At 38.4% G+C, this 12,972-nt stretch overlaps 1 protein-coding gene across 1 annotated transcript; it reads right to left on the reverse strand.

The window, feature by feature from the left end:
* Nucleotides 1-5,841: 5,841 nt before the first annotated feature.
* LOC133929030 (uncharacterized) lies at nt 5,842-8,631 on the reverse strand. Its single transcript, XM_062375607.1, has 9 exons — nt 8,462-8,631; nt 8,294-8,379; nt 8,150-8,197; nt 7,962-8,050; nt 7,762-7,815; nt 7,000-7,067; nt 6,419-6,468; nt 6,241-6,338; nt 5,842-6,149 (listed from the first exon to the last, which is right to left on the reverse strand). The coding sequence occupies exons 1-9, from the start codon at nt 8,518-8,520 to the stop codon at nt 6,045-6,047; spliced, it is 657 nt and encodes a 218-aa protein (XP_062231591.1). The 5' UTR covers nt 8,521-8,631; the 3' UTR covers nt 5,842-6,044.
* Nucleotides 8,632-12,972: the final 4,341 nt, after the last annotated feature.

Consider the following 12,972-nt stretch of genomic DNA (forward strand, 5'->3'; position numbering starts at 1 on the left):
AGCACAACATGCTATATCTCAAATCGGATTATCTTGCGCTTGATCTTGAATTTGACTTCTTATGAGTTGTGCTTTGTGAGGAAGCCAAATGTTTCACATTTGAGAGTTTTCTGTTGTCGGTGCTTCATCCTAAAACGTGACAATCTCGATAAGTTTGAGTTACATTCTTCCGATGGTATTTTCTTGGGGTATTCTCTTCATAGTCATGCTTATAGTGTTTATAATCTCGACACTAACACTATCATGAAATCCTGTGATGTGATTTTTGATGAAACAACCCTCTTTGTTGGTTCTACCTTTGAGTGTGCAGGAGATTAGGAGATGAGCAAGAGCATCTTTGTAGATGGTGAACTTTAGTTGCTCTCGGTGATGACGAGGATGATCCACTACTTACCTTGACCTCACCTACTACAGAGCTGGCTCCTGCTTCTACTCTAACAGAGGGTCTTGTAGCCTCTACATCCACTTCATCTGCTCTCGTGCCTGCACTGGCTGTGTTTGAGAGGGAGGTTCTCTCACGGCGTGAGACCCCTCAACACATTCAACAGCGACATTCCCCACACATGATGATCTGAGATCCGGATGAGAGGGTAAATAGGTCCAAGTTTGCTTTTCATGCTCATTTTACAGATTCTACATTCGTTGCTTTTTTAGCTCCATGATATTGGACATGCTTTATCTGATTTAAATTGGGTCAATACCATGCATGAAAGCTTAATTTTTTTTGAGAGAAGCCAAGTTTTGAGTTCTTATAGAGCCACCCCCTAATGTTCACACTATAGACACAAAATGAGTTTTCAAAAACAAACAAGGGGGGATGGGTTTGCAATGAGAAACAAGACTAGACTAGTGGCTCAGGGTTTCACTCAAATAGAGGGATAGATTTTGGAGAGACCTTTGCACGGGTAGCTAGGCTAGAAGTCATTATTATCCTTCTTGCTTTTGCGGTATCCTAGGGTTTCAAGCTATATCAAATGGATGTCAAGAGTGCGTTTCTAAATGGTTTCATACAGGAAAAGGTCTATGTCAAGCAGACCCTAGGCTTTGAACGCACCAAAAATCCATATAGAGTATACAAGCTTTAGAAAACTTTGTATGTGCTTAAACAAACACCTAGGGCTTAGTATGATAGGATTATGTTTTTCTTGTTAGAGCATGAGTATGTCATGAGGTCGGTTGATAAAATTTTATTCACTCTCAGGTGTGACAAAGATTTCCTTCTTGTTTAGATCTACGTGAATGATATCATTTTTGTGGCTCTTCTCATGCACTTGTGGTCAAATTTGCAAAAAATATGAGCAGGACGTTCGAGATGACGATGATGGACGAGCTCAACTTCTTTCTTGGACTTCAAATCAAGCAATGCAAGTAGGGTACATTTGTCCACTAGACGAAGTACACTAAGAAGCTGCTGAAGGAGTTCGACATGAGCGACGCAAAGCCCTTGGTGACATTGATAGCTACCTCAATTGTGCTTGATCTAGATGAAGATGACGAAGCAGTGGACTAGCGGGAGTTCATGAGCATGATCGACTCCCCCCTGTACTTGACGGCGATAAGACCGAACATCCACTTTGCCATATGCCTCTCTGCGTGCTTCCAATCTTCACCGAGGACGTCTCACCGCTAAGCGGTGAAACACATTATGAGGTACCTATCGAGGGTTAGTCCCTGACAATGATTTCGGGGTATACTGGACAGTGGGTGCATGAACGACCTTTCAGGAATTAATGTGTGTGCCTACGATGGACTCAGGGACACAAGGAGTTATACAGGTTCAGACCTCCCGGAGGATAATAGCCCTACATCCTGTGTGTTGTGTTATGGAGGATCTCAATTGGTTACAGAGGTAGTTCTAGCTAACTGCCAGACTTGATCTGACTTTTTCTACAAACGGGATCCTTATCCCTTTATATAGTAAAGAGGAGGGGAATTTACATGTGGGTCCAAACAGAAAACCCTGCTCATCCTAATATCTAACCCAAACCATCATAATGGAGGGCTAGGTGTGTCTACTTACTCAGATGGCTCAGTATATCCCATCGTCGTGCGCCGTTGTGCTGGTATATAAAGTCCCACTCTGCAGCATTTAATACTACGGGATGGGGCAATGCCCCTTTGTGCCGTCCCCGACCACTTGCTTGATCGGCCTGCTAACAACGTCCCGTCCATCGTGTGGTGCTGCGTCGACCTGCAAAAGTCCCATTCTGTAGCATTTAATGCTACGAGATGGAACAATTCCCATCTGCGCCATCTATGACTTCGTTCACTGGAGTTAGCGTCTGGGGAAGGAAAACACTTGAGTGGATGTCAATAAATGCGATTGGACAGGTTGTGTCAGATCCGGCCCTGCGACCAGTGAGGTCAATCGCGGGTTTATACGATGGCGCCGGGAGACTGGTCGCGTATGCCTTGTACTGGTCACGGGGACCATACCCTGATCGCTCTATCGACCTGTTTTAGGAAATATAAGCCTCTAGCCATTATATCCCTCACGGGTCCCGTTTGCCAGGGTACCCCTTTACTCAATACACAGATAGTACCTCAAGCATACTCTCGAGTATGAACTCTGGTTTTCTACTTCCTCTTAGAGGTTTTTCCGATGCGGATTTTACTGAGTGTATAATTGACATGAAGGGTACTTCTAATACGTATCATTTCTTAGGTATTTCTCTTATTTGGTCTTCTCACAAGCAGTCTACTGCTGAAGCTGAATATGTAGCTACCCCTAGCTATTGCTCACAGATTTTGTGGATAGTTGCTACCTTGATGAATTTTGGGTTAGATTTCAGGAGTGTGCCACTTTTGTATGACAGCACCAGTACCATAAGCTTAGCCAATAATCCAGTTCAGCACTTTAGCATAAAACACATAGATGTGAGATTCTACTTTCTGAGAGACCACAATAAAAAGGGGATATAGACTTGAAATATATTGATACCCAACACCAGCTAGCCGACATCTTCATTAAGCATCTAGATGCTACTAGATTTGCCTATTTGAGGGGAGTGCTTAGTGTGTGCCAATCCCTATAGAATTATGTGAGAGTGAGTTATATTTGTATATACTATATCTTACTTTTGTTGTATTTGCATTGCATCCTATCATATAAGATAATCATAGTAGTTGAGTTTTGACTTGCATGTCTTTAACATTTTTTATTGCTAGACTTGAATTTGGACTAAGTTGAGTGGTTGTGCGGAGCAAGTTTTTAATCTTAGGCTCCCCTTGATACTTTTATATGACACATTTCAAGCAAGTTAGCTTTACTAAAGATGAAATTTGACATTTTTATGAATCATATAGACTATAAAATGCTACATTCTTGATCACCATGTTTATAATTGCTTTGACTTAGTCAATGTTTGTGTTAAGGCTAGTTTGATGAATATCTTGCTCTAGGCTTCTTGGTTCAAGTAAGTGAATTAGGGAACATTACACTATATTTTCTATCTTTGTCAAATATTTATCTCATGATAGAACAATGGGGGAGCATATGTTCCTTAAAACTCGATTCTTTGTGAAAATATTATTAATCTTGTGAAATCAAGTATCTTATACTAAAATGTGATCTAATACGGTTGTTTTGAAGCCTCAATGTGTTTATCGTATCCAGTCGCGCGATATTTTACTTGGATAAGAGGCAACTTGAGATAAAATGAAAGAAATGTGTCAATTTTGTTTTAAATCACTTGATCTAAATAAGCCGTAATTTCATATGTGAGCGTTTGGAAAGGCCACTATCACCAATGCTTGTTTGTTGCCTAGTTTGAGATTGAAGTTGGCTAGTTATTAATACTTGTATTGTCTTATCACGATTGGATACTTATGTGGTGGTCGCCTTGAACATGATTTGGCTATATGAAATTAAATACGCCAACTAATCATTCATATTTAGTTTGTACAGCTTCATATTCTTGTGTCACTGTTTCTTTTTTAGCCTTTGTGTATTTGTGAGCTCTATCTTCTACTTTCTATAACACTTTGATATTTTTTAACTTTTGCAAATACTTTGTGGTATACTTGTGAAAGCTCATTAGGATTGCATGTTCATACATTGCATAATATTTTATTTTTGATGTTTGCATTGTCAAAGGAGGAGAAATCAATTAAAAAAGGGGAGAAATGAAAACTTTACATCGAATTAAAGAAAAATCTTGCATAAATGAAAAATGCATTCATCAATGGTGACCATTTGATTTTATGTTTTTGAGTTGTTATTGTTCTTTTGAGGTTTTTGGATTTTCTTTGCTTCTCTTAGAATTTATGCAACCTTTCTTATGCCAAGTGATATGTTTTTGCTCTTTCTTAAGTTTTTGGTCACTTGGATGAGCATATCTTCTTCAAACCAAAATCTTTGTGCTTTTGAGGTGTTGTCAATGCACTCATCAAGGGGGTGATTGAGAAACCAAGTTGAAATATAACTTGATTTATATGTGATGAGTGATTGACAAGATTATCGATTTAGTTTGTTGAGTTTTGGATTGTTTGGGCTTGGTTTGAGCATTTTGATTATGGATTCACTGAAGTTGGAGTTGGAGAAATATGTTTGCTTGTCTCATAGTATGCAGGTGATAGATGCAACTTGGTGGTCAACGGCGGGTGATCAGGGCTAAACGGGTGTTTGGTGCTAAGCGATCAAGGAGGTCGGGTGGAGTCAAGAGTGATCCTAGCTGTACACGTGGAGGTCAAGCAAAACATTAAACGAAGGATGAAGACGTCATGTTGACAAAATCAAGCGAAAGGGATGACAGTGCAAGTGACAAGACGGCCCGAGAGATCGGGAGCGGGAGTGACTTGCTGGCTGTCAGGATCGCAAGATGAAGTATACGTGTCGACATCATAGAGCTGGGAGGATTGGAGGAGTATGTGGCACCATCACGAAGATTGCGTCAAGGCGAAGCTAAGTTGTGAAGACGCCACGACCATTTGATGGACGAATAAAAAAATGACCAACATACCCTTAGTGGTAGGTAGAAGTGTACTACAAGAGAGGGGTATTTTAGTAACAAGCTAGAAAAATTAGAGGTCAAATTTCCTATGCCTATAAATAGAGATGTAGAGCTATGGAAGAGTTTGTACCAGCTACTTGAGCACCTTGTGCCACTCATTTGAGAGCATAGTGCTAGAGTTTTAGAGTAGAAGAAGATGAGTGCTTAGCCTATGTAATATGTGAGAGTTTTTGAGAGAAAAATCATTGTAATCCTTCTAAAATAGGATTGATCTCTTTAAATAATGAAGTTTATATTTTTGCATGTGCTCGAATTCTCCTTCTTCTCTTTTTTCTCTATTGGTTCCCTGCAAGTTTTCCTTTTTTATTGTGATCTTTTTTTTCTTTTTGAGTTGTAGTTTTTTTTCATCTTTGTGAAGTAATTCTTCTTGTTACTAGAGGTATAAACATTCATATACTCATGTATTTGACAAGGTCTTGAATCTTTTTATCGTTAGACTATCAACTTGAAGAATTGTTTCTTTCGGTGACTGTCTTTTTGTTTTATTCTTGATTCAAATTTTAGGCTTTTATGCACAAAGACAAATAAAATGATCTTGAATAAAACCTATAGTTTATATTCCATCTGTGAAGTTATATTATCTTGAAATTTTCTTCCTCGCTGTCTTTTAAAGTTCATACTTTCGTTTGTACGTTTTTTATAAGCATTAGGTGAACAAATAATAGGTCGTTTATTTCGGAAAAAATTATAAGACGTGTATTCACTTCTCCAATTACCTACATCGGTCCTACAGTTAATTAATTAAATTAAACTAAAGTGGATCCATGCCCATCCCTACTTCTCGCCCGAAAGAAATAAACAATTGCAGTATAACTCTGAGTGCAGCAACTCTTCTCATAGACAAACAAGCAGAGCAGAACAACTGAAATAAGCTTAAGAACCCGGAAGTCTGCTAATAGTTTGTTAAGTTGCCACTCAAATCAGCAGAGCCTCTACAACCGCATCAGCTCTTAGATCCCTTAACAGTCTGTACCGACCCGTCAGCAGTTCGCATGTCGGTGACAAATGGCACCTGAGCTGGACACGATTTTCTCAGGCTCGTTTCTTCCCGTCCACCTTTCCCAGCTTGGACTTGCGTTGCTTGAACACATGCAGGTACAGCTTCAGCCACAGAAACGGGTAGCACACCAGCACTCCCTGTGTCGTTGCCAGGCACATATCAGGATCCAGAAGTAGCTGAATTATTGTTAATAGTCAAACAGGAGTCAGTTTCATCAGCTTGACGTACCATGAGAAAGGAGTGGTAGCTAATGGAGAGCTTCTCAAAGAAACCTGCGTAGAGGTTCCTCTCCTTCAAAAATGAAAGAGCTTGGTACATAGTCCACACTGCAAGCAGAAGTAAGAAACGAGTTCAATGTAACTGCACTCAGACAAACGGTGTTGTGTGGATGAGCTTTTGAGCTTACTTTCTCCAGGCCCTACCCCGATTGGATACAACGGGATAAAAGCAGTGTACCTACACAGGGAGGTCCCATGAGTCTTTCTTCCAAATGAATGATGATGCTCGGTGTACATATATAAAAGTAGCTTAAGCTGAGAACTGGAAATGCAGCAGTCCGGAAAACCTAAGCAGGGCAGGTAAAACCATGAAATGGACTGATAATGCCTCTTGCATTGCCTGACTGGTATGCATGTTTTTAAACTGAAGCAATTTATGAGAAGGCAAACTGAGCATTGTGGTGTACTACTATATCATTTATACGAAAACAAATTGGATTACTTTGTAGGACATGCAATGAAGAATGAACGAATAAAAGAGGGGCTTGACGGCATGGTGATGCACTTATGCAACTCTTCAACAGTTTGAGCATATGATAATTCCTGCTCAGTGATCAATCCTTATTCTGCTAACCAGTTGAGATTACACTGTGGATTTCTTTACAGGGTGTGCGCAAATTGCAATAGCTCGCACAAATTGGACTGCATATAAAATGAGAACGGAAGCGAGCTCATCGATCAGAGGACTGAGATAGTTACAGTATGGAACCTGAGATAAGTCAGCCATGCTGGACAAACTTTTAAGGTAGTCAGAGCATAATGAGAGTAGCGGATGACCTGTACCATGAAAACAAGCAGCACACTAGAATTGGTTAAACAATCCTTGAATAAAAATGAAGCTTAAAGCATATCTTGAGGAGAATAAAAAAATTAAAAGGGAAATTAGATAGGTAGATTTAAGTACCGATAGATACCTAAGCAATACTTTACATTCTTATATTATCGGATAACAGGGTATATTACAATTTAACAGATGGCTGATTGTCAAGACTTACTTTTTTGAAACAAGATACCTCTTTCTTTCTTAGACGCTATACTAGTTCAATCTTCCATTTTTGTCAATATGTACTCACCAGTAGATGTTACTACTCTTTTTCACCTGAACATAGACATGTCAATGCATTGAAATTTGAGAACAGCATTGCCGTCACTCGTCAGATCAACTCAATTAATTTTCAACAGACTATTTATTCTGATAGTACTGAAACAGTTGTTGTACTGTTATGATATTAGCTCCATAAAACTGCATAAATATAAAATGAGGGCGAATAGGTATGACTTGTGAGAGTGATCAATTCTAACAAAGATAAACTCTTACTTTTTTTAAGATGATGAGACAAACTCTTACTGTATATTGTTATGTCAGGAGTAAGGACATTGCATCATATAGTTTAAACACTGTTTTGTGGTTGTGGAAGCGAACAAGACACAATGCAGAAAGAAAATGAAATGAAAGGTCATTTTGGCACACCTCAGATATGCTCCAAGCTATAAATGTTATGAACACAGATGGACTGCTCTGAACCTGCAGTTGCCAAATGCGAACTGAAGTTATCAGCACTGGAGGTGAAACCTAAGAAAGTAAAGAAATCCTTGCAAAATTTACAATCTTTCTAGTTTCGCTCAAGAGGATCCCCTCTGATCGGTTCCAAACCCAACCAAGCATCTCACCTCGGGGATTTGCCGGACGACAGCGAGAACGAAGTGAGTCCGCCCTGCCCATTGCAAGAAAGCAAGGAGCGGTCCGGTGGGCACCAATCCTGAACCAAAGCGGCACTAGTCCATCGTCAATTTAAAAATCAAGCATCACGATAAAAAAATTCAAGAAAAAATGAGAGACATTCAGTAGTTCATCCCACCGATGGCGGCGTGGACCGTCTCAAGAATTGCGCAGGTCTGCAGGAAGCCTTGGAACACCAAGAAAAGAGAAAGTATCACGCCCCCACACGTAATTCAGATGAGGCTGCAAAGAACGGGAATGAAGGAGGAGGGGATGAAGGTACAGATGAGGTCGCCGGCGACCGCGTACGCGGAGTGGACCGAGAGGGGAGGGGCGAGGCAGGGCAGGAGGCGAATGAGGGCGATGAACCTGAATTCACCAAGGAGAAACATTAGTAGTGGAAGCAACGGCCAGCCGGTCGTTGCTGGTTACACAGGTGGGCCGTGGCTACCATCCAAGCGACTGGAGGGAGTTGTAGGAGAGGAGGTAGAGCTTCGAAGGACGAGCCATGGCTGCCGCGGTGTGCCGCCAGACACCGACTGGCGTGTGTGGCTGCGGTTTCGCCAGCACTGAGGCAGAAGCGAGGAAGGAGATGGCCAGGCCGGATTGAGATCCTCTACCTTCACAGAGTAAATTTACCGTGTTATACGCGACTTTATCCCTTCCGCGAGTCGTTGATGGAGAACGGACGATTGAGATTTATTGCTACAAGGACGCTACAGTATCCGTACTACAATGAATTTGCTACAGTGATTTGCTTGCAGTACCTGCGCCACTTACGTTTCACTGTCCAAAATACTGTAGTGAGGTTACTTTACTCTGTAAAGGTAGAGGATCTCCGCTGATTTGTTTCCGAAAAATTAAATTAAATTATGTTTTAATTTATATATAATAAATAATAAAGCTATCAACTTGATTTGTCGTGTTTTAGATTGTTTGAACTTAGTTTGAGTATTTTAATTATAGATTAACTAGAGTTAGAATATGTTTGCTTGTCTCATGGTGTGTAGGTGATGGATGTAATTTGGCGGTCGACGACGGGTAATTAGGGCTAAGTGGGTTCTTGGTGCCAGACGATCAAGTAGGTTAGACGGAGTCAAGTGTGATCTTAGCTGTACGCGTAGAGGTCAAAAGAAAGCATGAAATAGATGATGAAAACGACGTGCTGATAAAGTCAAGCGAAAAGGATATCGGTGTAAGTGACAATACGGCCTGAGATATTGAGAGAAAGAGACTTATCAGCGATTAAAATCATAAGATGGAGTACACGTGTCGATATCAGAGCTCTTGCTTAAAGTGTAAGCAAGTGGCGAGTTACGCTTTGAGAAGCGTGCAGAAGGTTTTACGGTTGGATCTCAAAATTGTGGAAGGATTGGAGAGTATGTGGCACCACTGCGAAGCATGTGTCGAGGTAAAACTAAATCGTGAAGGTGTCGATGGACGGAACAAGAAATAGATCAAAATATCCTCGGTAGTAGGTATGAGCATACTACAAGCTATGAGTATTTTAGTAACAAGCTACGAAACTTAGGTGTTAAATTTTCTAGACCTATAAATAGAGAGGTATGACTATAGGAGTGTTTAAACCAGACACTTAGCCCCTTGTGCTATCTATTTGAGAGCTTATTACTAGGATTTTAGATGAGAAAAAGATGAGTACTTAGCCTATGTGATAGGTGAGAATTTTTGAAAGAAAGATCTTTGTAATTTGACTAAAATAGGACTGATCTTTCTAAGTAATGAAGTTTGTGGTTTTGTATATGATCGAATTCTCCTCCTTCTAGTTTTCATCTATTAGTTTTTTTTTAGTTCTTGATCTCGATTATGATTTTTGTTTTCGTGCTTAAGCTGATTTTTTCTATCTTGTTGGAATTAATTTTCTAGTTGTTATAAGCATAATATTCGCATATAAAAGTACACAATTGAATATTAAATTTCTTTGCCTCTAATCATCAACTTGAGGTTTTCTTCACCGGTGATTATCGTCTTGAGTTTTTTATGTTTCTCCTTAAGATCTTATTTTTATGTGGGATTAGTTATGGATTGATTTGCTATGGAATATAGGGTTTGATTCTAATCATGAGATCCACCTTTTATTGGATTTTCAAATTTGGTTTTGAATCGGAACTTTTGAGTTAAGCCTAAATTTTTGTTGTGTTGTTCTTTATGGTGATTTTTTTAAGTGTGTTAAGTAAATAAAGAGTAAACTATCTATTTTTTTAAAAAAATTATAATACATCTATCCGCCTCTCCAATCGTTTATCTCGGTCCTACCAATCCGTTTCGGCATCGCAGGCCGGTCTACTCCGCCAGGTCTGGGAGACCATGCAGATTTGTGTAGTCCGCTAGGTCTGGGCAGAGTTCATTCAACATTTTCCAGAAAATCCCAAGGCTATCAAGTACCACTCTGACGCAAAACGAAGTGTTAGGCACATTTACTTTGAACTTCTATAATGACGCTAGCCTATGGAAAATGGGAAAGACACCCAACTACTTCTGTAAAAGAAAAAAAGAAAATTGGGGAAGACACAAACGAACTGATGCAAATGTCTCAACTACTTCTGTTAAAACAAAAAGCAAATGTGCAGCAGGACGGGGAGACCAATGGTCACCATAGAGTCAGAGTCCGATTCGAATGTAGGTGTCCGCCTCGGTAAACTAAAAAAAATATAGGATTTGAAGACTTTTCTAATATATTATTATTATTATTGTTGTTGTTGTTGTTGTTGTTGTTGTTATTATTGTTGTTGTTGTTGTTGTTGTTGTTGTTTTTATATTTTAAATCTAAATATATACATAAAAGATACGTATAATATTGAGATCTACCTCTTATTTAATACACTATAAGAAGAAATAAAATTATAGTTCTAATTTACAATTAGATCCACTACAAGACTAAAAAGAAAATAGAAAATAGAAAAAAATATATGTTCAAATGGACTGTTATATGACAGCCCATCACATCTAAGGTCCAACTTTACTTTGCTCTGGTGCCCTAACTTTTCTAGCCTTTCTTCTATGCATGTCGTCTTTCTTCGACGCTGCCCCTGTCTTCTCATCTCCCCCGCATCTCGAATCTGGGTGGTGGCCGCTGAAAGGGGATGGGTGACATGCGCCGAACTACTGGTGCGTGACGACGTGCTCGGCGCCTCGACATGGCTTCTCGATGTTGTAAGTTTGTCTCCTCCTCCTTCTCTCCCTAGCTTTGAATATGACCATAACGTATCAGATGCGTGTCGCACCACGTTGATGTAGAAAATTGTTTTTAGACACATGTGTCCCTATAACACTACCACATAGACGACTTGAACTCTCGACATTCTAGTTCTAGGATGTCAATTTTCAAAAACAGATTCTACCACTTTTCTAGACCCAACGTGTGCAAGCTGCTGGAAAAAAAAAAATCCAAAAATGGATAACATATGGTATCATATTTGCCACAATAGATAGTATGTTGACGTACTTGTAAATTTAGCATTTGTATTTGGTACCTTATTTACCGAAAAAACCAATTTTGGTACCTCATTTACCGAAAAAGGGTGGACTCAACAGTTTTCGGCACTTAAGATACCGAATATGGTACTGTACACCGTATTTAACATCTCAGATGCTGAAAACGGACTGTATTGGGCACCCAAGGTGTCGAATACGAGCACAGGACCATATTTAGCACCTCAGATACCGAATACGCATGTGCGATGGCGACAGACAGTAAGAAGGAAGCTAGCAAGCCAATTAGTACGTATGTGTTTATGTTTTTTATTTAATTCTTGATTTTGTTGGGAGTATAAAAGTAGTTAAAAAATTCTAAACTTTTTTATGAGCAAACTAGAATTCACTGGGAATCCATTTTAATTGGTTTGATCAAAAAAATCATGAGCCAATATTTAATTAAAATTCTCTAAATAAGTATACTTTTATCAATTCTAGCAATTTTTAATATCTCAAATAAATTCCCAAAAACCTAGAAAAATTCACTAATATTCTTTTCATGTGATGTACTAATTTATAAAAATATTTTCAAGACTAGGTTATTTGGTGAAAAAGTAAGATCCTTTGCAATGATCCATTTAAATCTATTTTTATTATTTCATATGATATTATCTTTTTAATTCAATTTGAATAAAAATAAATTCAAATATGTACAAAACCTACAATCAAGGGGTAAGGTTACCAAAAAATGATAATAACCAATTCAACATTGTCATTGCATACACAAAACAAGTGCATAATGTATAATGAGAGGCTTAATAGATGCATGGTAAAAATCTCAGTTATTGTGTTATTTAATTAATTTGTTGTGTTTTTTTTGTCGTAGCCTGTCGATAATAACACAGTTCTTGAACCTCTTAGATTAATATTAATCCTCTTCTTATTGTTCTCTGTGCTTTATTTTTTTTCTTGTTTCTCTCTTTCTTCTTTGAGAGATGGCATCCACATATACATGCTTGTTATTTGTTTGTTTAAACTTCAGATATATCATTTGTCATATTTAATTGGTAAATATTAAAACTTATCATATCACTACTTGCTTTGAAAATATGAATGTAAATATATATTCATAATTCCTAGATTCTATGCTTCTTAAGTATCTCGCTTTACCATCTTAGTAGTAGTTTTTCAACCTATCATGCATGCATGTTTCAATTTAAACATAATATTCAAGAATTTTTCTACAAAACAACAATAATCCATAGTGATCAAGAAGACAAGCGTATATTATATTTACAGATTTTAGGCTAGTATTGTCCCAAACTCTTCAAACAAAAATACATAAGGCTAAAAAAGTGCATAAAGGTGTGTTAGTAGGAAAAGTGCATACGTGAACAATTTATTTTTATTCAAATTAAATTAAAAAGATAATATCATATAAAATGATAAAAATGCATATAAATAGAGCATTAAAAAAACTTATTTTCTCATCAAATAACCTAGGGTTGGAAATATTTTTATAAATTAGTA

Source organism: Phragmites australis, chromosome 9 (genome assembly GCF_958298935.1).
Source record: "Phragmites australis chromosome 9, lpPhrAust1.1, whole genome shotgun sequence".
In the NCBI taxonomy this organism is placed as follows: Eukaryota; Viridiplantae; Streptophyta; class Magnoliopsida; order Poales; family Poaceae; genus Phragmites; species Phragmites australis.

Excerpts from the sequence above, each read along its gene's own strand:
- LOC133929030 (XM_062375607.1), bottom strand. The coding sequence starts at position 8,520 with ATGGCTCGTCCTTCGAAGCTCTACCTCCTCTCCTACAACTCCCTCCAG. Across the intron at positions 8,051-8,149 it reads GACGGTCCACGCCGCCATCG|GATTGGTGCCCACCGGACCG; the intron begins GTGGGATGAACT and ends GCTTTGGTTCAG. Across the intron at positions 7,816-7,961 it reads TCGTCCGGCAAATCCCCGAG|GTTCAGAGCAGTCCATCTGT; the intron begins GTGAGATGCTTG and ends TGGCAACTGCAG.